Source organism: Haliotis cracherodii, unplaced genomic scaffold, assembly GCF_022045235.1.
Source record: "Haliotis cracherodii isolate W230 unplaced genomic scaffold, xgHalCrac1.p SCAF_5, whole genome shotgun sequence".
Taxonomy (NCBI): Eukaryota; Metazoa; Mollusca; class Gastropoda; order Lepetellida; family Haliotidae; genus Haliotis; species Haliotis cracherodii.
Genome location: NW_027266308.1, coordinates 16,815,363 through 16,841,227, shown reverse-complemented (window position 1 = coordinate 16,841,227; position 25,865 = coordinate 16,815,363). Strand labels below are relative to the sequence as shown.

The 25,865-nt window shown below is 40.5% G+C and overlaps 1 protein-coding gene across 1 annotated transcript in view; it reads right to left on the bottom strand.

The window, feature by feature from the left end:
• LOC139442440 (kinesin-like protein KIF6) overlaps positions 1-25,865 on the bottom strand; it is a 92,492-nt gene that overhangs the window by 38,577 nt on the left and 28,050 nt on the right. Inside the window, exons 13-18 of the mRNA XM_071223250.1 lie at positions 15,600-15,726; positions 14,378-14,626; positions 13,400-13,558; positions 13,100-13,150; positions 4,785-4,863; positions 2,911-3,046 (exon numbers count right to left, since the gene is read on the bottom strand). Of these exons, the coding sequence (XP_071079351.1) occupies positions 2,911-3,046; positions 4,785-4,863; positions 13,100-13,150; positions 13,400-13,558; positions 14,378-14,626; positions 15,600-15,726 (801 nt within the window). The remainder of the gene's footprint in view (positions 1-2,910; positions 3,047-4,784; positions 4,864-13,099; positions 13,151-13,399; positions 13,559-14,377; positions 14,627-15,599; positions 15,727-25,865) is intronic.

The window sequence follows — 25,865 nt, the reverse complement described above, 5'->3', positions numbered from 1 at the left end:
CCTCATGTCGGGTGAATTCTTTTTTGGAACAAAAAATAGTGGAGAATAAAAGCCTTTGGTCTTGTTGGTCTCCGATTGTTTCTGAATGTCTCGCTTCTTGACTAGCTTCATGATGGCCAGATCTGCTGCCGCTAGCTTGGCTCCTACTAGACGAAATCTGCATCCGACGGCTTAAGATTTCAGGATGGGATGCTTCTTGAACTGCAGTTTGTATCCATGAGCCATGACGTCTAGGACCCAGTGGTTGGGTGTAATCTGCTTCCTTCCAATTTTCGGCGTATGACGCATTATGTTGAAAGACGGTAGGCGTAAATAGCAGTCCATAGACATAACCTGGTCGAAAGGGTCTATAACAGTGGAATGGGTGGCACCTCTGTCCCTGGATCTGCCCCGGCAATAGGATCCTCTTTTCTTGTAGTTGGACTGATGATACGTCTCCTGAGAAGACTGACGCTTGTCGTACCTGACTCGTTTGGAACGGTTGCTTCCCGGAGGGGGCAAACTTCCTCTTAGGTGGCTGTTTATTAGACAAGTCTTTCTGATCCCAGGAACGCTTCGAGGGATAGGAAGATCTATGTGCTTTGGTAGCTAGGTTGATGGTTGATACTTGGAATCGTTCTGTTGTATCTTGTCTGACCTCGTCTATGACACTACTGTAATGGTCTGCTAGGTTACCGTGGAGTCCGTGCGGTGACCGTACAGTGTCTTAGCTGGGGAGTATGGCCTTGCGGTACCCTGACAGGACCTAAGCGGAGATGTAGATGCCCGTGTTTCACGGAAGGGAGGAGCTGGGGTAGGCCGTACGGCCGTGGCTGTGGGAGAAACAGATGTCTGTCCCCCATGTCTTTAGCTATAGCTGAGAAGCGGACTCAAACATACACTCCCTCATCTCTATCGGCTGTTTGAAGAGTTGTTCAATCAAGTTCATAGGGAACACAGGAGATGATTCATTTGCCAGAGTAGCTGGTAGAGGCGCTGAGATAGAGTCAGAGGCTAGTTCAGAGTCCATAGCCGTAATGACATCGACTTTCTTCTTGGCTGCTTCTCATCTTATGGATCTATTCAAAGCTTCAAGTAACTTGGTGAAGGCCTTCTTAGATAGAGTGGTGCACTGCTCACATCTTGCCTCATCTGTACATTTGGCCTCTCTGCACTTCCAGCAGTAGATATGTAGATCTCCCATGATCATAAAATGGCGACACTTCTTACAAGCAGAAGAAGAGGGAAACTCCATGCCGACCTTACAAACACCTCACACCAGCTTATACTTACGTGAGTACGATCGTCACTACAATAAGCAGCTATTGATATAGACTTAATATGTCTATTTAAGAAAACTTATAGAATAATCTTAGATTAATTTGACTAATACCAAGTGCTAGATAGTTACAGTTAGAACAATAGGTGTTGACTCATAGGAAAGCAACCACAGGAAAGAAGTGAGGTTTCCCGCCATTTTGCATGTCATAGATTGGGTTGCTATAGTGCTATATTGGGAACAACTAATTGTGTGTAATTGACAGCGAAGTGACTGATTTATGGCAAAGATGTAATAGAGGTAGAGGTAGAGAATTTGCAAGAATTACACTGATTTTGTATAGTATATTCAGTTGTAGCGCTAAAATCGCTTTGTGAAACGGTACAAAGACATCCCGAGAACTCAAACATACAAGGCCATAAGCAGACTGTTCTGCCCTCACAGCACCCCAACATACCAGACCATTAGCAGACTGTTCTGCAAACATAGCACCCAAGCATACCATCCCATTAGCAGTCTGTTCTGCCACCACAGCACCCAAACATACCAGACCATAAGCAGACTGTTTTGCAACCACAGCACCCCAACATACCAGACCATTAGCAGACTGTTCTGCCACCACAGCACCCCAACATATCAGACCATTAGCAGACTGTTCTGCCACCAAACAGCACCCCAACATACCAGGTCATTATCAGACTGTTTCGCCACCACACAGCACCCCAACATACCAGACCATTAGCAGACTGTTCTGTCACCACACAGCACCCAAACATACGAGGCCATTAGCAGACTGTTCTGCCACCACAGCACCCCAACATATCAGACCATTAGCAGACTGTTCTGTCACCACACAGCACCCCAACATACCAGGTCATTATCAGACTGTTTCGCCACCACACAGCACCCCAACATACGAGGCCATTAGCAGAGGGTTCTGCCACCACAGCACCCCAACATATCAGACCATTAGCAGACTGTTCTGCCACCACACAGCACCCCAACATACCAGACCATTAGCAGACTGTTCTGCCACCACAGCACCCCAACATATCAGACCATTAGCAGACTGTTCTGCCACCACACAGCACCCCAACATACCAGGTCATTATCAGACTGTTCTGCCACCAAACAGCACCCCAACATACCAGGTCATTATCAGACTGTTTCGCCACCACACAGCACCCCAACATACGAGGCCATTAGCAGGGGGTTCTGCCACCACTGCACCCCAACGTACCAGGTCATTAGCAGACTGTTCTGTCACCAAACAGCACCCCAACTTACCAGGTCATTATCAGACTGTTTCGCCACCACACAGCACCCCAACATACCAGGTCATTAGCAGAATGTTCTGTCACCAAACAGCACCCGAACATACCAGGCCATTAGCAGACTGTTCTGCCACCAGTACACCCCAACATACCAGGCCATTAGCAGACTGTTCTGCCACCAGTACACCCCAACATACCAGGCCATAAGCAGACTGTTCTGCCACCACAGCACCCAACATACAAGGCCATTAGCAGACGGTTCTGCCACAACAGCACCCATGCATACCAGGCCATTAGCAGACTGTTCCGCCACCACACAGCACCCCAACATACCAGGCCATTAGCAGACTGTTCTGGCACCAGTACACCCCAACATACCAGGCCATTAGCAGACTGTTCTGCCCACCAGAGCTCGAAGTCCTTCATTAGCTGGACCTTGGACTTCTCCAGGAGGTGCTGCAGGTGCTCGATCTCTGTCTTCATTGTTCGCAGGTGCGTAAATGTCTCCTTGTATCTGCAATCACAAGAGTCGACTATCTTTGTTAAAAGATCTGTAAAACCTGGCTCAACTTCACTTTAAGCAATTGAGTTTACTAAAGACAGATGCATATCACTAATTTGCACCACTTTGACAATTTCCATTCTAACTCAACTTTTAACACAATGAGCAGATAGTTTTCTCTCAGTGTTCAGGTTTATTTATTAGTTTTTAACACAAATCAAGGTCACATGTAGCATCACTTTGATGCATTCATGAGCTGTCAGGATCTGCTGGTGGTGGGTATGAATACTACGTTTTGCCAAGATCATATATAACAAATGTTATATTTGGGACAACACTTTCTCAGTAATGTTCAGATTCTCATACTTTTTTGGATTGAGTCCCATCCAGGAATTGAACCCACACTCCCAAAGAGAGGAGCCTTATCGCCAGCACTCCCAAAGAGAGGAGTCTTATCACCAGCACTCCCAAAGAGAGGAGTCTTATCACCAGCACTCCCAAAGAGAGGAGTCTTATCACCAGCACTCCCAAAGAGAGGAGTCTTATCGCCAGCACTCCCAAAGAGAGGAGTCTTATCACCAGCACTCCCAAAGAGAGGAGCCTTATTGCCAGCACTCCCGAAGAGAGGAGTCTTATCGCCAGCACTCCCAAAGAGAGGAGTCTTATCACCAGCACTCCCAAAGAGAGGAGTCTTATCGCCAGTACTCCCAAAGAGAGGAGTCTTATCACCAGCACTCCCAAAGAGGAGTCTTATCGCCAGCAATCCCAAAGAGAGGAGTCTTATCGCCAGCACTCCCAAAGAGAGGAGTCTTATCACTAGCACTCCCAAAGAGAGGAGCCTTATTGCCAGCACTCCCGAAGAGAGGAGTCTTATCGCCAGCACTCCCAAAGAGAGGAGTCTTATCACCAGCACTCCCAAAGAGAGGAGCCTTATTGCCAGCACTCCCGAAGAGAGGAGTCTTATCGCCAGCACTTCCGAAGAGAGGAGCCTTATCGACAGCACTCCCAAAGAGAGGAGCCTTATCGACAGCACACAAAGTCTGCTATCTAACCCACTCAGCCACCGACGCATCCTAAAAAAAGTCTAGATCTACCAGTTGTCAGAGTCTTCCACTTTTGTGGAAGTCTCGGTGGCTAAGTGAGTGAGTGAGTGAGTGAGTTGGGTTTAACGCTGCTTTTAACAGTATTACAGTTATATTGTGGTGTGTCAGCTTAATGTGGGAGGAAAGCCTGAAGGGATGCAGGTCTTAGACGTTTACCACGTCGGTGAAACCCACAAGCACGGGTATGGTTCTAACAAACCTAGAAACATAATCGGGGCAAACCGGGGTTCGAACCCACAATCATAGGTTTCGGGCGTGTCCAAGGGATGCAACTCTGCACACCAGATCACGGTGACTTAGGCGACTGGGCCACCTGTTGCTCCTGTTTGGTTAGTGGATTGATCGCTGACTCTCGTCATTTTCAGAAACTGCAGTAAATCTAGAGTTGCCACTATTCTTGACTTGCATGGGCTGTATTAGATATATTTGTTTCAGGATCTGTATGACAGACTAGAGAAAATAACTAAGAAAATATTTATGTAAAATTGTGTCACAAATCACATGACAAGTGGAAAACGTGTTACACTATATCGCTGATTGTGCCAAGACAGAAACCAGACACAAAACTATCCACAAGAAGGCACAACTCGCCATTCTGCTTGTCCCGCAACGACAGTAGCAACATATGAGATCATTTATGTACTCACTCAGCTTTGTCATCTTCCATCTGGTCTCGTAAGCTCTGCTCGACCTCGTCGGGGGCGGGGTTGTCAGGGCAGGCGAGACCTGAAGGAGAGATAGGAAACCGAGTATGCAGTGAGAGTTGGGAATACACACATACTCACTACAGCAGCAATGGGTCTTTCTTTTAAAACCAGTGGTTGATGGTAAGCATTGCTGTCAAATTGGTCATTGAACTGCATGTAGAATTCACAGCCAGCAGCCATTGTGACCTCCAGATCCTATTTAAGTGCATTGAATTTGCAATTTTGATAAATGAAAAATGAAAGTAAGTATCATTATTTTCAAATGTTGTTAGTTCTACCAAACCTATCCAGTTGTAGTAGAGTAGTGGCCAGACCCTCAAACTGCCAACATACCACTTCCCATAGTAGAACAAAACAAACTTGTTTTTGTATCCAACAGACTAGAAAATGGTGGTTGTAGTCAAATGTTTTGGTGGCAGATACTGTTTTGGGGTTGCAAAAATAGAGAAAATCAAATAAGGTCCCCAAAAGATTTAGTGTATGCATTAAGTCCTTATATTTATCATTTATGTGATAGTTACACAGAGGAGACTTGAATTATTACCATTTTTTAATTATGGCCTCTCACCAATTGAGTAAATAGTAAAATTAAACAAAAATATGGTGATCTTTGCTCTATTGTCATTTTCCAAATATTGGAAAAAGAACCGTAATGAATTATTAGTATTATCAACCAAGCCATTTAATATCTCATAATCAGCCGACACGGTAATATGTTATCCCACCCCCCATTTTGTCAAAATGTGCATGTTTCTTTTTATTCACATTGTTAATTTCATTTAATAATAGATTTATGCAACACATACCTATTACCGTTTGCAAATACCTTTTCTATATAGGATATTATTGAGGGTTTGCCTAAAATCAATCATTATTTAAACCACAGAGGTACATTTGAAGGTCAATGTCACTTTGAAGGTCAAGATCTAAATTAATACATAAATTGTATAAAAAATGCTACAAATGCACACACAACTATCATTACTAGTTCTGGGTATGCTTGGTTAAGCCCTATAGAATATACGAAGAAACAAACAAAAAATGTGCACAAGATCAAAGTAACCTTCACCTCAAAATAGACACGCAGATGATACTGTGGTCTCAAGACATATAAGGAAATATGGTCAATTTTTTTATTATGAGGAACACAATGTTTCAGAGCATAAACTTACTCCTTCATCAGGTGAATTAATGCTATATATTTTCCTGTAAGAAAAACAAAGTAATAAGATAACAAAGGTGGAAACTTCACAAGGGAAGCCAACAGTATATTGATGCTAGTAGGTGATTAGCAATGGACAAATGGAACAGTTTACAGTCTCCGAGCCAATGGCAGAGGCACCAGCAGCGCAGATTTCAACCCAGGAGGATGTATATACCAGATCCCCTGCAACTGTGGTCACCAATACATTGGAGACACTGTCAGATCCCTAAATACAAGACTTAAGAACATCAGACCTCTGTCAACACAATAGACAGAATCCGCTATTTCAAAACACATCATCAAGAACCAAGACCATAACATCATGTTGGAAGCCACCAAAGTCTTGTCTTCCAACAACTGGCGACAGGGAACCTATCTGCTCAGTGCTTGGGATTTATTGCTTTGATTACTTACTTACTTACTTATATTGGAGATTTTACATGCGCTTTCCAACTGCAGCGTATTTTGCACACAGGCCCGGCCAAGCCATTTAATGTGTTTCCAAAAAGGGGAAAAAGTTGTTTGGCAATCCAGTAGGGTTGTTTTAGTGGTTGCTTATATAGAATTTTGGAAATTTTGAGATTTGGAAAAAATGCCAGGAGGGTTTGGGGGGCGAACTAAGGTAGCTGAGAATGGAAGTTTGTTAGTTTGATTATGTGGTTTGGTTTTGGTAGTTTATTGGGGTTTTAAATGCAATTTATTAGTCATGTTTTGATTAAGTATACGCCTAAGGCTTTGAATTTTTCTATTTTATTTTGTGGGTTTAGGATTGCTTCTAGAGTAAGAGCCTTATTTAGATTTAGGGTGATTTGTAGTGTAGTTCGGTGTGTTAGGTAGTGGGTGCAGTGTATGAGTGCGTGTTCTGGGGTTGCTTGTTGTTTTCAATGTGGGCAGGTTCCTGTTGCATGTTTTCTTATTATTTTGAGGTGGTTATTTAGGTTGGTATGTCCTGTTTGGAGTTTAGTGATTACTCTGTCGATTTTTTTGGACGGATGTAGAATTTTTGGTTTGGTTAGGGTTTTTTGAGAACCTTTTTGATTAGGCTATTTGAGTTTAGATATAAGTTATGCCGTTTTTTGGTGATTTTTTGTTTGTTGACACTTTTAATTTCTGATTTGGAGATGGGTAGGTTAAAGCTTATTTCTGGGATTTTAAGGGATAGTTTAACTGATTTATCGGCGTTTTCATTGCCGTATATTCCTACGTGGGCGGGGATCCAAATGAATACTATTTGTTTGTCTGCCTTAGTTAAATCGTTTGAGCTTTTTTGTACTTGATTTATTAGTTTAGGGCGGTTTTGGGTGTTTTTATTTTGGAGGGCTTGTAGTCCACTGAGCGAGTCAGTAAGTATTAGGATTTTTTGTTGTTATTTAGATTGTTGATTATGAAGGGCCATGCCCATTAGTTTGGCCGTGAATATTGATTGATTGTTTGGGAGTCGGTAGGATTGTGTGGCTTTAGTTGGTTGTGTGATGTGGACTCCAAAACCTGTGTGTTTGGAGATCGATCTGAGGATCCATCTGTGTAAATGTGACACCAATTCTGCCAATTTTCACGTATGTATGCTAGTGTGGTGGTTTTTGCTATGTTTGGGTCGGTTTGTTTATTGATTGTGCTAGCTAATGTTATGTCTATTTTGGGTGTTTTAAGTTTTGGGGTGAAGATATTTGATTTTTTACAGTTTTGTTTCAGATTGTTTATTTGGTGTTCATTTAAATAATTGGTTATTCTTTGGAATATTGGAGTAAGAAGAGAGTGTTTTCGAGCTAGGGCTTGGTTTTTGGGGCTGATATTTTTGTTTATTAGGTTTTGGATTAGGGGGTTGGATTGAGATGTGGCCCAGAAATTTAGGGTTAATTGTTCCCTACGTAGATTTAGTGGCATTTCTCCTTTTAAGGCCTGGAGTGAAGTATAGGAGGTGCCATGTTGAGTGCGTTTTATTAGTTTTAGAGCCTGATATTGGATTGAGTCTAGTTTTTTGCTTAGGGATTGGTTTAGGGTGTCTTATATAGCACATCTGTAGTCTATTTAAGATCTAATAAGTGATATATAGAGTGAGAGGAGGTTGTCTTTGGAGGCCCCCCAGTTTGAGTGAGTTAGGCATCTTAGCGTATTTACATCTTTGCTACATTTAGTTATTAGGTTATTTATGTGAGCGTCCCAGGAGAGATGTTCATCGAAAATTAGTCCTAAGAATTTGGTTTGTATTAGGAATTGGATTGGTTTGTTGTTTAGCTGGAGTTTTGGGGAGGCGGGTTTCATGTTTTTGTGTTTAAATACTATTCCTGTAGTTTTTTCCAAGTTAAGGGAGAAGCCCCATTTGTCAGCCCATTGCTGTATTTTGTTTAGAGATTTTTGAAGTAGGTTTTGGGCCATTTCAATGCTTTTTGTGCGGATCCAGAGGGCTCCATCATCCGCGAATTTAGATGTGTTTATTTTAGGGGATAAGCCCTCGAATAGATCATTTATCATTATATTGAAGAGTGTGGGGCTGATGACACTGCCCTGGGGAGTGCCATTTTCTAGGGGACATTGGTCCGATAGCGTTTGGTCTATACCCACGGTTATTTTACGATTGTTTAGGAAGTCCTGGATGTAGTTTATTATTTGATCTTTGAGTCCTATTTTTTGTAGTTTCTTTATTATTATTGCTTTGATTATTGTCTGTACTAATTATCCAGCTGGCCTCCATTTGTCCATTGCCATTTCCATTGCTATTACATGTACCTATAAGTGCTAATTACCCCCTGCCTCCCGTTTGCTGTTTGCCCATTGTCTATTGCCTATTTCCAATAAGTGATAATTTAAGTCCCGCTGTCACTTATCAGTGCCAATTAACTGTTGGCATCCCTTGTTTTAATAGTTTCTTACACACCTGTGGGTGAGAAACCCATTTGAGATAACTGGTATCAAACATGTGTGAGATCAAATTCCAGGCCCGTGATTGGCTACTCCATGGTGATGACCTGGGGTCAGATGATGACGGACTACTTTCCTGAGTGTAAGTCTTTCATAAGTAGCTCGTGCTTCAGTCGAATGTTCACCTACGTCTGTATTGAACAGCAAGACCGTGTAATTAATAATAAAAATAAACAAACTCGTCCTCGTCTGCGAGTTTGTTTGTTATTATTATCAGTTACATTGTCTGTTTTTATGGCAACATTATCGTTTTTTCAGAGTGTAAACCCCCTGGATGCCACAGCGACACATATGTCCCTTCTCTTCAACCCTCACTTCGAAATCGAATAAAATTCACAATACATCACGCAGAATCTTCACAGTTTTGAATTCCCCCTTCTGTTAATCATTTACTGTCATTTTAGGCAATTCAAAATTACTGAAAGTGACTGAAAGTTAGGTACATTGTAAATCTCGCCAAATCACAATTCACGGCGTTATATAAATATTTACTGTGTGTTTAGAAATCTAAATATCGGATATTAACTCGAATAATTAAAGTAGAAAACTAGCATATTAGTGATCACGGGTATCACATCACTAATGACAATTCTGAAACGTCGCTGATAAGCCTAGAATCGTTTAGAATGTTTTGGAAAATACGCATATACGAACGCCGAAGTGTACGTTCCGCCATATTGGATTGTTTACAAAATGACGGTTATGAGACGCCTATTCGATCAGGTGTATTTCAAACTCAGCTGCTATACATGCATCCCTGAATTCCTCATACATTTTCGAAACAATGGATAAATGGTCTTTGTCACCAATGCAAATTATCTAGATGAAATCATGCGAAATAAATTAGGTATGGAAACGAAAACTGTACTTGCTGAAATGTAAACAAAGCAAAATTCAGATTTTACACTGTGTAGCATTTTTAGAGGTACTTTCGACTAATTGTTGCATACATTGGCTCCGCGCGTTTGAGAATATTCATGGGAAGAGTCTCGTTGCACTAATTATGGAATTACACATATATACAATACAATGATGTGGTAAATTCAACAGAAGCCGTAAAAGTTTCCGTCCTGTGTGACGCCATGACTGATGCTAAATCACGCACAACGATGACGGTAGTTGTCTGCATTTCTGACTAATTCTCTTTGAAACATTGGAAAACATGGTAAACAAATAACAGTACGCAGATTGTCAGAATGATTCTGATTACCTACGTGACACATTTATGTGTATACGATCCCTCAATCAATGAAAACCTTCTCTGGAAATCCCGCGTACTGTTGTCAGTGAACACGCCATTTTATAAAAGTCGGTCACCGGTAGTGATGTCATACGGAAGTAAACATTGTTGTACATATTTGGTAATTTCTTTGAGGTGTAAACTTTCAACTCGGCACCCAGCGTGTTCTTGGTTTATGTCTAGTATGCATTTTCATCATCGCCTTGATAATCCACAGATATGACGGAAACCTTTTTTGTGTAGGGTCACATTATTTATGAGTAGTAAGCAGCACATAGGATGGCGTCACTTATGACAGAGGTGTTATGTATTAATGCGCTACTGCAATCATGAGAATAGACAAAATTCATCGGTTTGATGCTAAAAAGGTGCGATTTTAGGGTGTGTAAGAAACAGATTACTGCACTCGTGCCTGTCAGATACCATTGATCTTACAACTCGTTGTTACAAAGCGTATCTAACTCGCTTTCGCTCGTTAGATACGTTTTGAAACAACTCGTTGTAAGATCAATGGTATCTGACAGACACTGGTGTAGTAATCTCTATTTCTACTTTTGGTATCTTATTACTTTTGTTGTTCTCACAGGTCAATATATATGTTCTCTGCTTCATAGCATTAATTTACCTCATTCAGGAGTTAGTATATACTCTGAAATGTTTCTCATAATAAAGAAGTTACATCCATATATTCTCTTCTTTAAGTGTATCACTTCTAAATGCCATTCAAAGACTACATAAAGGTGTCTGAACCTCATAATCTGACATATAAATCAGAATATTTATGAATACACTATTGCTCTCAAAACCCAAGGAGTGCACTATTATGATTATATTTGTAATTACATACATGATTCTTCATAATAAGAATAACAAGAATTCATTAGTTACCTCCTCCCACTCGCGAGTCAACACAATGTACGTTTACATGTATCTACTGTCGTAACAATCGTTACAGCAAGAGTGTAGAAAAGTCAGAAGAGAAATGTCAACTGTTGTGTTATGTCCAATCGAAAGACATTTAGACATTAAATACTTGATTATCTGAATATTTTATCACTTTGCTTTGATAAATGGAGCAGCAAACAAGAGTTGAGCAAGGATTATAGAAATGTACATATTTGAATGGACATGTTTAAAGCTCTTGCTTGGTGTTGATGTTGTTGTATTATTAACATCTCAGAGTAAGATACACCAAGTACCAAAACTGTTTAAATGGTTTAGAGGGTAAGAAAGGGGTGGGTGGGGTAGAGTGTGCCCACCTCTAATATGAAGACAGAGATCATATTAGAGGACTAAATATTAACTGAGATAATGATAAGGATGAGATGTTATGAAAATTATTTGAACTCACATTCTTGTGTAAGTTAACAATATACTACTTTGGACCCAAGCTTCAATAGCATAATTGCACTGAGCTGAGATAATCGAGACAGGGTATTCTCTGTTATTCATTTTTAAGTGAATCGTGTAAGGCAGTTGCACGCTGGTAAGTGTGATCTAGAAGAACATTGCGAAACGTGATATTCTTATGGTGATGTCAGGTTATAAATTCAAAGAAGATAGCATTGCTGACACATGTTGAAATGTTGAAGAAGTTGTCAGTTTGGATTGAGCCCCCAAGAAATGTCCCTAAAGCATTTGTCCTCCTGCCATACTTTTGAGCACCCTGGATGACCCAGGCTATGTCCAGGCCTCCAACACTGACAAGGCAGCTACAATGTTCCCACTAAATGATGCTTTCAAGCAATACATGTTTCAGATGACAATATGGCTGCAGATATATACACTCATCTCATCTGCAGTGACAGATCATATGTCATATGAACTTGAAGGCTTGAGTGACACTGGCACTGGTGGCAGAGACTAAATGTATCTTACCGCAATGGAGAAAAATAGTGGATTTGGTAATGAGTTACTTACAATATTGAAGCAGTTGCATATAAGTGCTTCACATTGACACTTCAAAGTAAGTCAATATGATCAGCAATTATAGTACATAACATAGGCGATAATTATCTTTTATATGACGATAACACAATAGATGGAGTTCCTGGTCGAACCCTAAATTTTGACATTTAAATTTCTCATACATTACGAAGTGAAGACGAAATATTGTCATTTTCCTGTATTGGTGACCATCTTGGAGGCCATTTCTTCCACCATATTGGATAAAAGAAATTTCTCAAGCTCATATATATATATGAAAGAACAATTCATGTGTTCAACTAAAACAAATTGGTGTACAAGAATGTTGGTGTTGTCATAGTAATTTTTAAAATATGTTATTCTATATTTGTTGTTTCCTTAACAGGATGGGATCACATTTACTAAATTTTCATACATTATATTATACCTACATTAATTAATACCATATTATTATACCTGTAATTAAATTAAGTTCCTAAGGCATTCAGGCAGATTTTGAGATATCACATGGCATGATTGTCAGTATGGAGGTTGTCAATATATCAGCACACTGATTTTGTTTATAAAATGAGCATTGCAATGTGCAAACTGACTTGTTTAGAGCCATTTATTTGATCTACTAAATTTTGACACACAAATGTGCATTTTACCAAAAGAAATCACCACAACCATTATTTTCTAATGCATAAATGACATCTTGTGAAGAAAAATTTGACTGTGCTTTGTTCTACTGTGGGTAGGGGTAAGAAGTGTGAAAACAATTCAGCAGGCTAAAGGTTAAATAATCACCTTTTAAAGGGTTGGTCGCTACTCTATAGTATTAATGTATAATGTATTGGTCATTTGGCACTGATAATTTCAATGCAATGATGGGTTGTCTAATTATCACACCACTACTAGTGAAATGTTCCCCATTCCTTCTCTGTCTCTATAACATACTGGCAGGAGAGAGAATCATTCCCTTACCTTGCATTGCCAGCTGCATTCGATGTTGCTCAATCTTACTCTTGGACAGGTCTGAAACACAGAGACAGAAGAATATATATAATAATTGATATAAATGTAATAATGGAAAATATGGAAAAGATCTTGCCATATTTTGTGTTACTGAGCTTGTCATGTTTTGTCAACAACAACAACAATAATATGAACAAAAACATTTTGACATCCAAATGCTGCAATAGTTTGACAAGGGCGAGTGGAATGCTTAATAGGATTTGTCCTTTCATGAAAAGTTTGTTTCTAATATATAATAATATCACTCACTGATTCTAGTTTTGGCTTTATTAAGGTTTTCTCCGAATACTTTGGCATCCGCGTATCTCTGCTTGAGTATCTTCTTGTTCTCGTCAATCTTCTGGTTCTGCTCGTAGTCTCTCATGAAGATGTCAAATGCCTCCTGTCGGCCCATGGACATCCGCCCCACTAAGTAACAACACATGGATAAATATTCTTTACGAGTAACTGATAATAAAGGACTGCGAAACCTTTCTTCAGGATTGCTGAATATTTCTTCAGCAGTAGGTGATACATGATTGATCAGATGATATATATATGACTGATGAAGATACATGTACAATATGATTAATCAATTAAAAATCTGATATGAATACCTCTCTGCATGAAGATCTGAGGGTGCTTGCACAGAAGGTGACATCAAGTTAACTTTCAAAATCAGCCAATCAATGTGGAAGCTTCTAAATTCTCATCATTACTGAGCAAAGCATAAAGACAAACTTATCAGATTTCTGTCTATTGGAAACAAAGTTAATCGACCTGTTCCGAATGAAAATAATAAAGCAGCATCATCTTATGTGTTGAAGATATTTTATAAACCTTGCAATTTCTAAATGCCATGGCTTCTACACCCAAAAGGTGAGTACAATCAAAGGAATATTTGTGTTTTTAAAAAAGTAATTGAAAGTTTCAAACCTATTCACAATATATGAATGTTTTTCAAATTATAGTGTTCACACTATTTTACTCTTCCTTTTCATCATGACATGGACACCAAAATTCTGAATGATGACAGAATGTTCTGACACGTATACAGTACTTCACATAAACCCAATGTTGACAGGCCAAACGTGTGCACTCTCAAGTTGGCAGCTTTGATGACATCACACCTCTTGTTAAAATGTGGCATATCACTACCAATACGGCTGTTACAAACATAGGGGTTGTTCGAAAATAGAGTACTCGACAATATACTATGGTTAAATTAGCCATGAATCTGATACTCACATATCTTTGTCTTGGTCCTTTCTGCCTTCTCAGCCCACGCATTAGCTTTTCCTTGACTTTCATTGTACCGATTGTCTGTGGCACTATGACTGGAGTAGTTGTGAGAATTGTAACCATTCTGAGTGTCATCCCCGTTTGTCATCCTGTTTCCCCTAGTGGCGGCCATGTTGGACCCTCGGTGTGACCCTGAAAGGGAGATGGCATCGGCGGCTCTCTTCTTCTCCTTCTTCAGCATGTTCACCAAGATGTCTGGCCTGAGTTAAAGATCCACTCAACTACAATGACACCTCACTAACTCAAATTTCATTAACTAAATTGATAGTTATACATGTTGATGGTATATCTTTTACCATTGTTCTTTGTTTACCATGACAGGACCATGTTTTGCCAAGTCAAAATTGTTTCAAAATATATGTACAGTTAAACCTCATTTATGTGAACCAGGTTAGTACAGAAATCCCACCTTCCAGACAATCACTATTGGGAATGTCTATATTAGATTAAAGGGCCATCACTTTATAATAACCGGGGTATGTAACAGGGAGCTGTATTCATATAAGCCAGGTAGGTTGGTTGGTTGGTTTGTTGTTTAACGCCGCACTCAGCAATATTCCAGCTATATGACGGCGGTCTGTAAATAATCAAGTCTGGACCAGACAATCCAGTGATTGATATCATGAGCATCGATCCATACAATTGGGATCGATGACATGCATCAGCCAAGAAACACTTAATTGCTGTTATTTATAAGATGCTAATCCTATTTGTTAATCCCCATTTTTGTGTACATCGACCGTCTGCCATCCTGAACGAGATGTGCAAGTATGTCACTGATGCTTTACTGTTTACCTTTATCTTTATTACTTACTAAATGTCAGGTGACCTTCCAATATAAGCCTTGGTCCAGCGAGATTGAAAAAGAGAAAAGAAAGGTCTTACCCTTAGCCTAGCTAGGGTTAGGCTGGGTGCTCCGGGGCACCAAGACAACAACCACAACCACTATGTGCTGACCTGGCACATAGTGTCTTTTGTATGTATATATCTACATGTATAAAGTAAAACAGTATATACTGCAAGCCATCGTTTCCAAGTTGTCAATTCCTACAGGAACCATACATCAGACCACACGCGTTGTTATTAAGTTGAAGAAAATGCTTAAACTGAATTAGATAAGATAACAGATACTATATCAATAATTTTCTGATCACATTTCAAAGGATACTGATTTCATTATCTCTCTGCATTACAAGATCCTTCAGTTTCTGTGCCTCAGCATTGTTGTACTGCCCAGTGTCAACAGGAGTTGTCTCCCTTACAGGAAAGGTGGCTTGACGCTCCAGCACCAGTTTCTGTGGTTTATAAGAAAACAGAGTGAATTACCCACACCACAAGTCTTACCTCACTGGTCTCAGTCACTGAAATTCATAAATATTGATCATGTTAAAGTGTCTAATTACGTAACTAGGTGAAGAAGAAGAAGATTATTTCATTATAATTTTTTAATTTGAAGTTTACACGATAAACGGCTTTTCCATTGGACGAGAGGTCGGTCACATGACCACGAAATTGACGTTCATACATTTTTCACGAGACCGTGTTCTTGAAATGACGTAAACACTGACGAACTACTTCCACATTCCTGGGGAAACCCTGGGAATTCCCTAGCACGAAAACATACATAAACGTTCTTTGTGATCATTTAGAACCTTTATTCTTTCAGTATACATTGAAAAAGGTCAGAGAGAGTGACTGCATGATTGTTCACGAATATCCACGCTACAGCCCATCCTAATGAACAAACAAAGAAATGCACTTCTAAACTATCGTAGTATCGACTCAATCCATGCCTAGGCTGACATTGACCGTCTCCAGCAATCTATGAATTTACCTTAGTGTCTGTTTGACGTATTTTTATTCACCTTTCAATAATCGGCCAGTTGATCAATGATGACTAACACATGTAACCGCCACAGGTTCATTAACAACTTCGGAAATCTCCCCCGTCACGTTTATCGTGTCAGCCATTTTGACGTCTTGTACTTGATGTAAATGTATTACGACGTGCTGTCATTGTGACTGACTTACTGAGGTAGTTCTTTACAGACCTTTCTCATCTAATGAGGATATGATTTCAACACATGTGCGGCGTAAGATGTTCCTGAAGAGCAAGTAGTGCATCCATACGCCCATGTCACCTCTCTTTTTGAGCAACTAGTTTACTCCGCGATATAGCTGGTTGTTGTATGGCTGTCAGTGTAAACATGAAGTCACACGTACTAAATAAAATTGTGTTTAGATCTTGGCCTACATCCTTTGAGGTAAGAAATTGTGATAAAAAAATTATAAGAATTGACTTTCACTTTGTGTGAGTTCATTGGAGTATGAACCTTCATAGAGTGAGGGCCAAACATTGTATGAATGTCGCAAGCTCCGACGTTCATACAGTTTGGCCCTCACTCTATGAAGGTTCATACTCCAATGAACTCACACAAAGTGAAGGTCAATTCTTAAACTGTGTCACATATTATATACATATTGAGAATGTCTCAACCTGATCACTGAGGTCAAAGATAGGAAGAAGGACAGGTCAGAGGTGGTGAGAACAGTCATGTCGTTACTCTCATGACGTTGACTACTCGGTTTAGGTAACAAAATACAAAATTAGTAGGAATACATTTGTCATGGCTTCATGTTATAATATTGTTTTGGTTCTTCATTCTAGTCTGTATTGCCATTTCTTAGGAATCCTACCTTGATCAAATCCAAAATATTTATTTTTATTTACCATGTATTCAATGTTGGCCATCTTGAATTCAAGATGGTCGTCTTCAGTTGACTTTTCAATAGAAAATTATGTTATGAAACTTAAAGTTTATTATTTCAGTTATTATCTTATGCATTTCAATAATTTACTTACATTGCATATGTTCAATAAATAATAGTTTGTAATACTTGCTTTATCATCAGTTTCTTGCAATGTTTGAAAGAGTTCTTGTTTTATGCTTTATTTGGAGGAAAGAGAAGGAGATGCAAAAGCTGTTTAACTTTCGTAACATCTGTTTGACTCCAGCATGAAACAGAGTGAGTATAATGTTATAATGTCTGAATAATTTTTGGAGGCAGGAGTTCAAACAAACCTTGTCCTTGAAGTAATTAATGTTAAAAAAAACAACAACTGCAATTCCTAAAACCAAATATATTGTTATTACTTTACATAAAGGGCCTATTACAACCTTTCTTTTCAAAGGTTTTAATTAATGGATTAAAGTTTACAACTTCTAAACCATTTTCTCATTACAACCAAATGACAATGATTTCTTCTGACTGAAAATATTATTTCATTCTATATACATGCTTGTTTGATATGTTCCATGATTTGAACAGGATCATAAGATACATAATATATATATATGATTCCAGGGACTTAAGTAACATTAGTACAGTTCAAAGTATATCTATTGGGGATCTAATTCATGATATGCCCAGTGCATATCCTGTTAATATCCCCAAATCATTCTACATATATAACTAACCACTTTTTCATAGCACTTAGTACTTCTTCAGCCATCAGTACACACATATTGCTGTAAGTCACAAGTCACCAGCAATTGAAGATAACCTGAGATGAAGTAAGAAATTGCAATGTCAAATTTAAACAAGTAGCAAAACCTTCAAGCCACAGGTTATGGGTTTAATCAGTAGCCTTTGCACTTGCAATAAATACCAAAGGGCATTCTCTTCTTAGAGCAACTGCAGTTGGAACATAGTCTTGAAGTTGTGGAACAAGTACAATTAATTTCCTTGATAAGATTATCAGGGGCAGGACATTTGTCTGTGATTGTTGCAATGATGGTCCCATCCACAGTTAATAATCCATATTCATGCGTCCAAGACAGTTTTTAGGTGAGATCCATGTGGACACATGGTGATGAACAAGCAGAGAATGGAAGTACTGTAGTATGCTCTGCTTGACAGTGGCGTTCTCTCTACAGGAAATAACTGCAAACAAATACCTCAGTTCATCAAGGCGGGACCTTCACCAAGTGCTGTACAGAGCACTGACAAATCTTTCACTGGCTGTAGTGATCATCAACAAAACACAGCAACTATCTCCCATGGACCATAGAGTGCGTTAGGTTTGGTAACTCTTTTAACACTTCGTCACGGTTATCAAACACGTTTGAGTGTATGAAGCGAACCAAAAACGAGAAGAGGAACGATCGACAATATTCCATAGCAATGGACCTTCGAACCAAAACCCTACATCACAAATACCTTAGGCAGAGGTGAGCGGAATAAAGGTTTGTACACCAATCGTTTTTGTTGTTGTGTTTGTTTTGTTTGTTGATCGGCCACACCGAATGGTGACTTCGTAAATTAAGACTAAAAGTCTCTACACCAAGCTTATCCACCCTCCAAAAGGGACTCAATCTGGGAAACCTGAACAATCAAAAAACATGTAATACCTCGTAATGTTTAATGATTTATTCTGTATATACAATTGTAACCCGCAAGGATTACGAAGTATAACAGTTTATGTTCTGCGTGAACTGGAGCGAGACAGGTGTTGTGCCAACACCAACGAACCGAACTTGTTGAGCCCTTGTAGGATTGTGACTGAATGTATACGATTGGCTGCACCGATTGGTCACTTCGTAAATTAGACGAATAAGTCTCTACAGACGAGCTAACCCACCTTCCAAAAGGGACTCGACCTGGGAAAAATCGAACAGTTAATACCACGTAAATGTTCAATGATATATTCTGTATAACTGTTTATTATCTGCATGAACCGGGGCGAGACAGCCAACGGACCGAACCTATGGAGCCCTTGTACGTCTGTGACAGAAATGTCGCAACGGTAGTGGGATGCAAACACAGTATCAGACTTCCAAAAGCACCCTTTCATGATGGTTGAGAGGGTGCAGTTACTGTAGAGGGCCATGGAGGACGCAACTGCAAGAGTCTCATGAGGATTTGACATTTTAGGTGGAGGCAGCCCGACAAAAGTATACGCTTGCAGAATGATGGAGCGGAGCCAGAAGGATAGCAGCGTCCCAGAAATTTCCGATGTAGACGCAGTTGACAAGGGGATGAAAAGTCTTTTCCGGGAACGTCTGTGGAGGCGTGACGCATCAAGATATATTTGAAGCGCCCGAACCAGGCACAAAGAAAGGTCTTCATGGTCGTTCAATAGCCAAGAGCGGGGGAATCTTAAATAGCCGGTCCGGTTGTCCGGGCAGTTGGTTCTTTGCCAAGAAATCCCAACGAAGCCCCAGGAACGCTTCGCCACTTCCAGATCTGTCAAACTGGACTCTAGTGACATCCAAAGCATGAATTTCACTAACCCGTGCGGCAGTGGCCAAAGCCAACAAAAAAACGGTCTTCAACGTAACTGTCTCGAAATTCTTCTTCGTCAGTAGTTCGCAATCACCGGAAACCAGGTGTTGAAGAATAACGTTTAGGTCCCACAAAGGAAGCCACAAACTAGCAGCTTGGTCGGAGGTCGTCGAATGAAATCATTCGTCGGCGAGCCTTAGCAACGTGGGGAACCAGTTGCGCGTTGGGCAATAGGGCGTGAACTAAATCAGAGACAGGTGATCGGTGGCTGCTACCATCTGTAGGACCCGGGGAAGGAGCACTGTCGTGGGAAAAGCGTAGGCATTGAGACCTTCTCACATGATCGCCAACGCGTTGTGCTCCCAAGCCCGAGGGTCAGGGATGGGAGATACGAATCAGGATAGTTGAGCGTCGAAGCGGTTGGCGAAGAGGTCTACTTCCGGGGCCGAATAAAGTTCACAAATCCATTGGAACTATTGTGGACGAAGAGACCACTCGGTTGGTGATGGTCTGTCTGGTCGGGACAGGGAGTCTGCTATGACATTGGATATCCCCTAAATGTGCCGAGCGGGGACATGTATGTTGAGGGAGACGATGAGACAAAAGAACTCAAGAGCAAGTGAGAGTAGGGACATCCACTTCGTGGTTCACATCATGTTGATGGACCACACCACCGCGGAGGAGGACCGGAGGAGGTCCGACCAATGTGAAATCGCAAGAAATGTTGCCTTGAACTCGAGATTGTTGATGTGAAGGCAACGATCTACGTCAGACCACCGCCCTGCTACCCCAACTGACGGTTGAAGCGTCGACGAACAGATGGAGGGACGGGGCGAATGGTGTCAAGGAGACCCCGTAGCAAACGTTCGACGCGACCAGCCACCATTAAAGATGAGGGTGGAGATTGAGCGGTAGAGAAATCTGCGTGTGGCAATCGTTGATCCTGATAATGGGCACGAGAAAACATTGGAGAGGTCGCAAATGAAGTCAACCCCGTACAGTGAGTGCCTGCGCCGATGTTAAGAGGCCCAGGAGTTGTTGCAGTTGGCGCAGTTGAAGCGGCTGTTTGAGAGCTAACGGTACGAGACATTGAATCTTACCATCAGTCGTGGGGAACAAACATTGGACCTTGCCGAGTGTCGAACAGGGCTCCTATGAATTGGAGACGTTAAGTGAGAATGAGTTCCGACTTTTGTTCGTTGATTAGCCAGCCGAGTTGTCTGAGAAGACGCATTGTGAAGGTGAGTTGTAGACGGAGGAAAACGGCATCTGCATGATCTTGAATGCAGTCGTCTAGATAAGAATCGGACACGATCCCGCGAAGATGTCGGAACTTCGTGATGGGTCGGGTCAAGCGGGTAAAAAGCCACGGAGCCGAAGACATTCCAAACAGGAGCACCTTCCATTTGTCTTGAAAAAACGAACTGGAGGAAGTGACGGTGCTCCTGATGGATGGGAACGTGCAGATAAGCATCTTGGAGCACGAGACTGATGATATAATCGCCGGGATGAATGAGCGTACGAAGGAGCGCGGTCGATATTATGCGAAAATGTGGTGGGCTTTCGAGGTACGTAGCGTTGAAAGTCTTCATGTTGAAAATGAGTCGTAGTTTTAAACTGTCCTTTTTGGGGACAAGAAAAATGGGGGAATAAAACCCGGGGGTCGTGGGAAGTGTGCCGAGACATTCGATAGCGTTTTTTGCTAGTAACATACCTATCGTTCGATCAACGTCAATCTCGGGGGGAGATGACCATAGAGGACATGCCATGAGTGCCTGTGTCTTCAAGGATGAAGCAGGGGATATAAAGACGATCCCAAAGTCGACGAAAGGACGCGAAACGGCTGTCTAGGTTAGAGTTAATGTCCAGTAAGACTGGTCTTGGAAGGAGCGTAATCTTGGACGAACTAGCCGATGGAACTGCGAATCCAGAGAACCTATCCGCAGCCTAAGTTGTCCGCTGTAACTGCAGTTTATCAGCTATCCAATGCAAGACTGATTCAGGGTCAACTGGTTCATAACTCCCAACAGAGGAAGGCGTTGACACGGAATCGTCAAGAACGCCTGACGGGCGTGAACTGTCAGTTGGTCGAGCCTGGATATTGGGATCACCCGAAGTAGAGGCCTAACCACCCGAGCCGGGAGGGGTCGAACGGGAGACAACTCGAACCGGAACTGAATCAAAAGGTTGAGGAGTCGATGAAGGATCCGAACGGTGAAGGAGGACAGTGGATATTGCTTTCATAAGACAATTAAACGATGGTTCCAAAGTCTGTTGTTGATCCCTGTGATCCCAACTCGTGGGTAGGATAGGTGGACAAGAGTCAGGAGGAGCCGACCTAAAAGGATTACGCTCCGGCGATCTGTAGGCCAAACAAAACAACTCCGAGAATGACTTCGACGATCACGTTCTTTATACGACAACGACCGCCGATCCTGTGGGTAGGCAGAGCCGGCAGAAGAACGGTAGTCAGGAAACCGTGAGTTGGGGTATCCGGGACGCTTGTAATAAGAGTCATGGTAGATTGGGTAGGTGTCCCATCCTCTATGACGGGCCGCGTAGGTATCCACCGCCGACAAGGTCCCGTGATGGTAGCCGCTACGGTGGCAGTCAATGATGGATGACCGGTCTCTACCATTAGTCGAAAACGATTTAAACGGAAACGATGACGCTCATGGAAACCCGATCGAGGATGCCAATCCTGTGAGCGAGATCACCTATCCCGTGAGCCGGAGTGCTGATCTCGGGTGCGGGAACGCCGATCTTTGGAGCGGGAGCGCCGATCCTGTGAGTGAGAGCACTCCTTCCGGGAATTGGAATGCCGAACCTTGGAACGAGAGCGCCGATCATGAGAGCAGGAATGCCAATCTGTCGTCTTGGCGGGTGAACGTTGTAACGAAGTGTGACGATCTAAAACGATCCGAGATGAAGTCGTATCGACGACCGTATCTCTAGCCCCCAAAGAGGGGGTGCAGAGCTAGCTGAATCCAAGAGCGGGACTTTGAAAGGACATGATTCAAGCACGTTCCCACATAGGATCGAAGAAGAAGGGAGAAATGCTAAGTGTGAGATAGGATAAGTTTAAATTTGTTTGTCTTACATCTATTTCTGCATTAGTGATCCTTGATTCAAAATACTGAAGGAGGCTGCATTTATAATGCTTCAGGATGTTGAGTGAAATCCCAGAAAACAGAACAACAGCATTCTGATCCAACAGCTCTTGTACAGTGTACAACTTTTCATTCTGCATTCTCTCAGGAAGGCTCAAGAGTTTTCAGTGGCTGTCCTGTCATGTTCATACATATAACACTGCATACAGTGTCTGTGGTATATTTCCTCAACTGCACGAATGTCACCAGCAACAATAATGCAAACTTTAACATCGGCTGCCTTATCTTCTCTCACAGAGGCCAAGAAGGGTTTCCTGCAGAAAATGTCTTTTTCCTCTGCTGACAATTTTGACATTGCTGATTGCTGAATTCCTGTTGGGATGTTTTTGTAGATCATCAAAATCATATCGAATCAAATCAAAATATATAGTTACAAGAATTATCTCCTGATCTTACAACACATGGCTGAATATTTTTATTGTTGTCTATTTTCTGAGCTTTCAAAATATTTGATGATGATGTGTAGGACTTTCTGCATTTTTCATGGACAAAGTTAATTTCATTTGATTTAAGAGTTGATTGCAGTGAATCGTTGCAAAGAATTGATACTTTGAGTTGAGTGTTGACACCCTTGTCTCTCTCTTAGCTTACTTCTCCTGAACAATTGTGACAAATAACACAAGTCATGTTGGGGATCCAAACATCTGTAAGAAAAGAAGAAACATTTTGAGAAGTGAATATTAAGAGAAAAAAACCAATTTAATTACAGTTAAATTGACATAATCATATTTAGTTTAAAGTGTACATATTGGATTAGAACTTTTAAAATCTTATACTCGTTGTTATTATGTCTTGTATTAATCAAGTGTGTAAGATAGATAGAAACATCTACATCAATTTATTCGGCTAATAGACAATACCATTCTTATTTTCACATCTGTTGCACTACTGTGACAAAAAGAACATGTAATATTTTTTCAAATATATCTGTATGATGATAAAAACAAAAATAATTCATATTAAGCATATTTTGACATGGCAAAATATGAGCCAATTTTCTGAGAAATGAACATATTAATTATCCATGAATAATATTCACTTTTATTTAATCATAGTCAAATTGACATAATCATGTTTAATTTTAAATGTTAATATAAGATTAAAAATTAAAGATTATTTATAATGTGTATGCTTTTTGTATATGTCTTGTATTTTATCAAATTCTATCTCAAAGTATCTACATTGATATACCTGATTAATGGATAATTCCATTTTCACACATCCAACAAATATATTAACTCCATAAGTAGAGAAATATCCCCTAATAATTATTGCATTCCCTAAAGCAGAGAAATATCCCCTCATAATTATTGCATTTATTAACTAGGAAGTTCCATTACCAATAATAATTAAATGAGTCACTTTGCAGTTGATATTTTACCTGTAACAATATATTTTCATCCAAAGGTCTTTGACATACACATATTCATAATATGTTGTCAAGAAAACATTATCTGACTTGTATGACCTTGAACTTGGCACTAATACAAGCTTTTTTTACTTTGTAAATTATTTTTATTCAGGAGCTTATGTTGTCAAAATAAGAAAATATTATTGGTATCAATAATTAAATAAGTGCTACACATCTTGGGGTTAGGTTATAATGATTATAATATAATCCCATACAAACAAATCATTTTGTAAAATAAACATAGCTGACTTGAGTCTACTTATAGTAACATCATATATAAGATCTAGATTTCTTTGGTGTTGCTATAATGAGTGCAAAAAACAGACCCAGTGTTGACTTGACAGTATGTATCTATCATTTATACTGCATGCAACTTTGTAACTCATTTTAAATCTTATTTTGAGAAAACGAACACTGGGAGTTGAATGATGATTGCAAAGTCATGTTCTGCTTGTTTATTAAATATATTTATATCATTTTTACATGTGAATATGGTGTCAAAGGTATATTTAACTGTATCTGGTAACTGACTGTGTTCCAGTTTATTCATACATACCTAGTTTTGGTCCACTCTGACTAACGCTTGACAGTTGACAGCTATTTGTTTACTTGGCAACAGTACATCTTCCCACAACTGCTTTCATATAGTTTGCTGAAAACAAAGCCTAGGGCCCTTTTTGGGGGGACTCTCAAAAACTGATTACCCCAAGCTTGATGTTTGTTGGGTTTTGTATACAGAACCATGACACACTGAAGACTGATTTTGTGCAATAACACTACCACAATTTCACGAGAGGACGATCTCCGCCGTAGGTCACTTGTCACAAAGACAAGCAACCAGTTTTTATGAGAATCCTTCAGACACGAATTCGCTACCCTCGGATTGTGATAGGTGATGGACACTTACCAAGGTCATGGGTTGGCATTGTGTCTCGTGACTTCATTCTACAAATGCAACGCTACAAGATACAGAGTGGTGAGGAATGAGCCAATATAGCAAACTGAACAGTGTGCCAGGTGTCAGCCATCAGTCTACACAGACGAATGAATGACATGTTATTTAATAATTTGTCAGATGAATTTTGTGACAGAAAAACACTGTGAGGATCATAGTCATCATGTGGATCATGTGGATCATAGTAAAGTAGGAATAAGCATGGGTAGTGATGCCATAAGGGTGAATCTGCTTTTGAATCTTTACTGAAATAAACATAGTGGGTGAAAGTGGCTTATATGGAAAGTTTCCAGTCGCACAAGTTTCTCCTCGGCACTGACTGGATAAGTGTACGAATTCTGTCTGCGGAATTCTGTGCCATTCTGCTTGTAACATGTTGGCCAGTTGTGGGAGTGTCCGCGGTGTGTTCTGACGTTGACGTAAACGTTGATTGAGTTCACCCCAGAGGAGTTTGATTGGGTGGAAATCTGGAGATCTCAACGACCAGGGCAAGACGTTGATGTTGGCGGTCATTGATTTGAAGAAGGTGAGGTTGAAGTATTTGATTCATGTAGCAATTTGCTGTCAAATCTCCCTGAACCACAACCAAGTCAGATCTCCTGGTGTAGGATA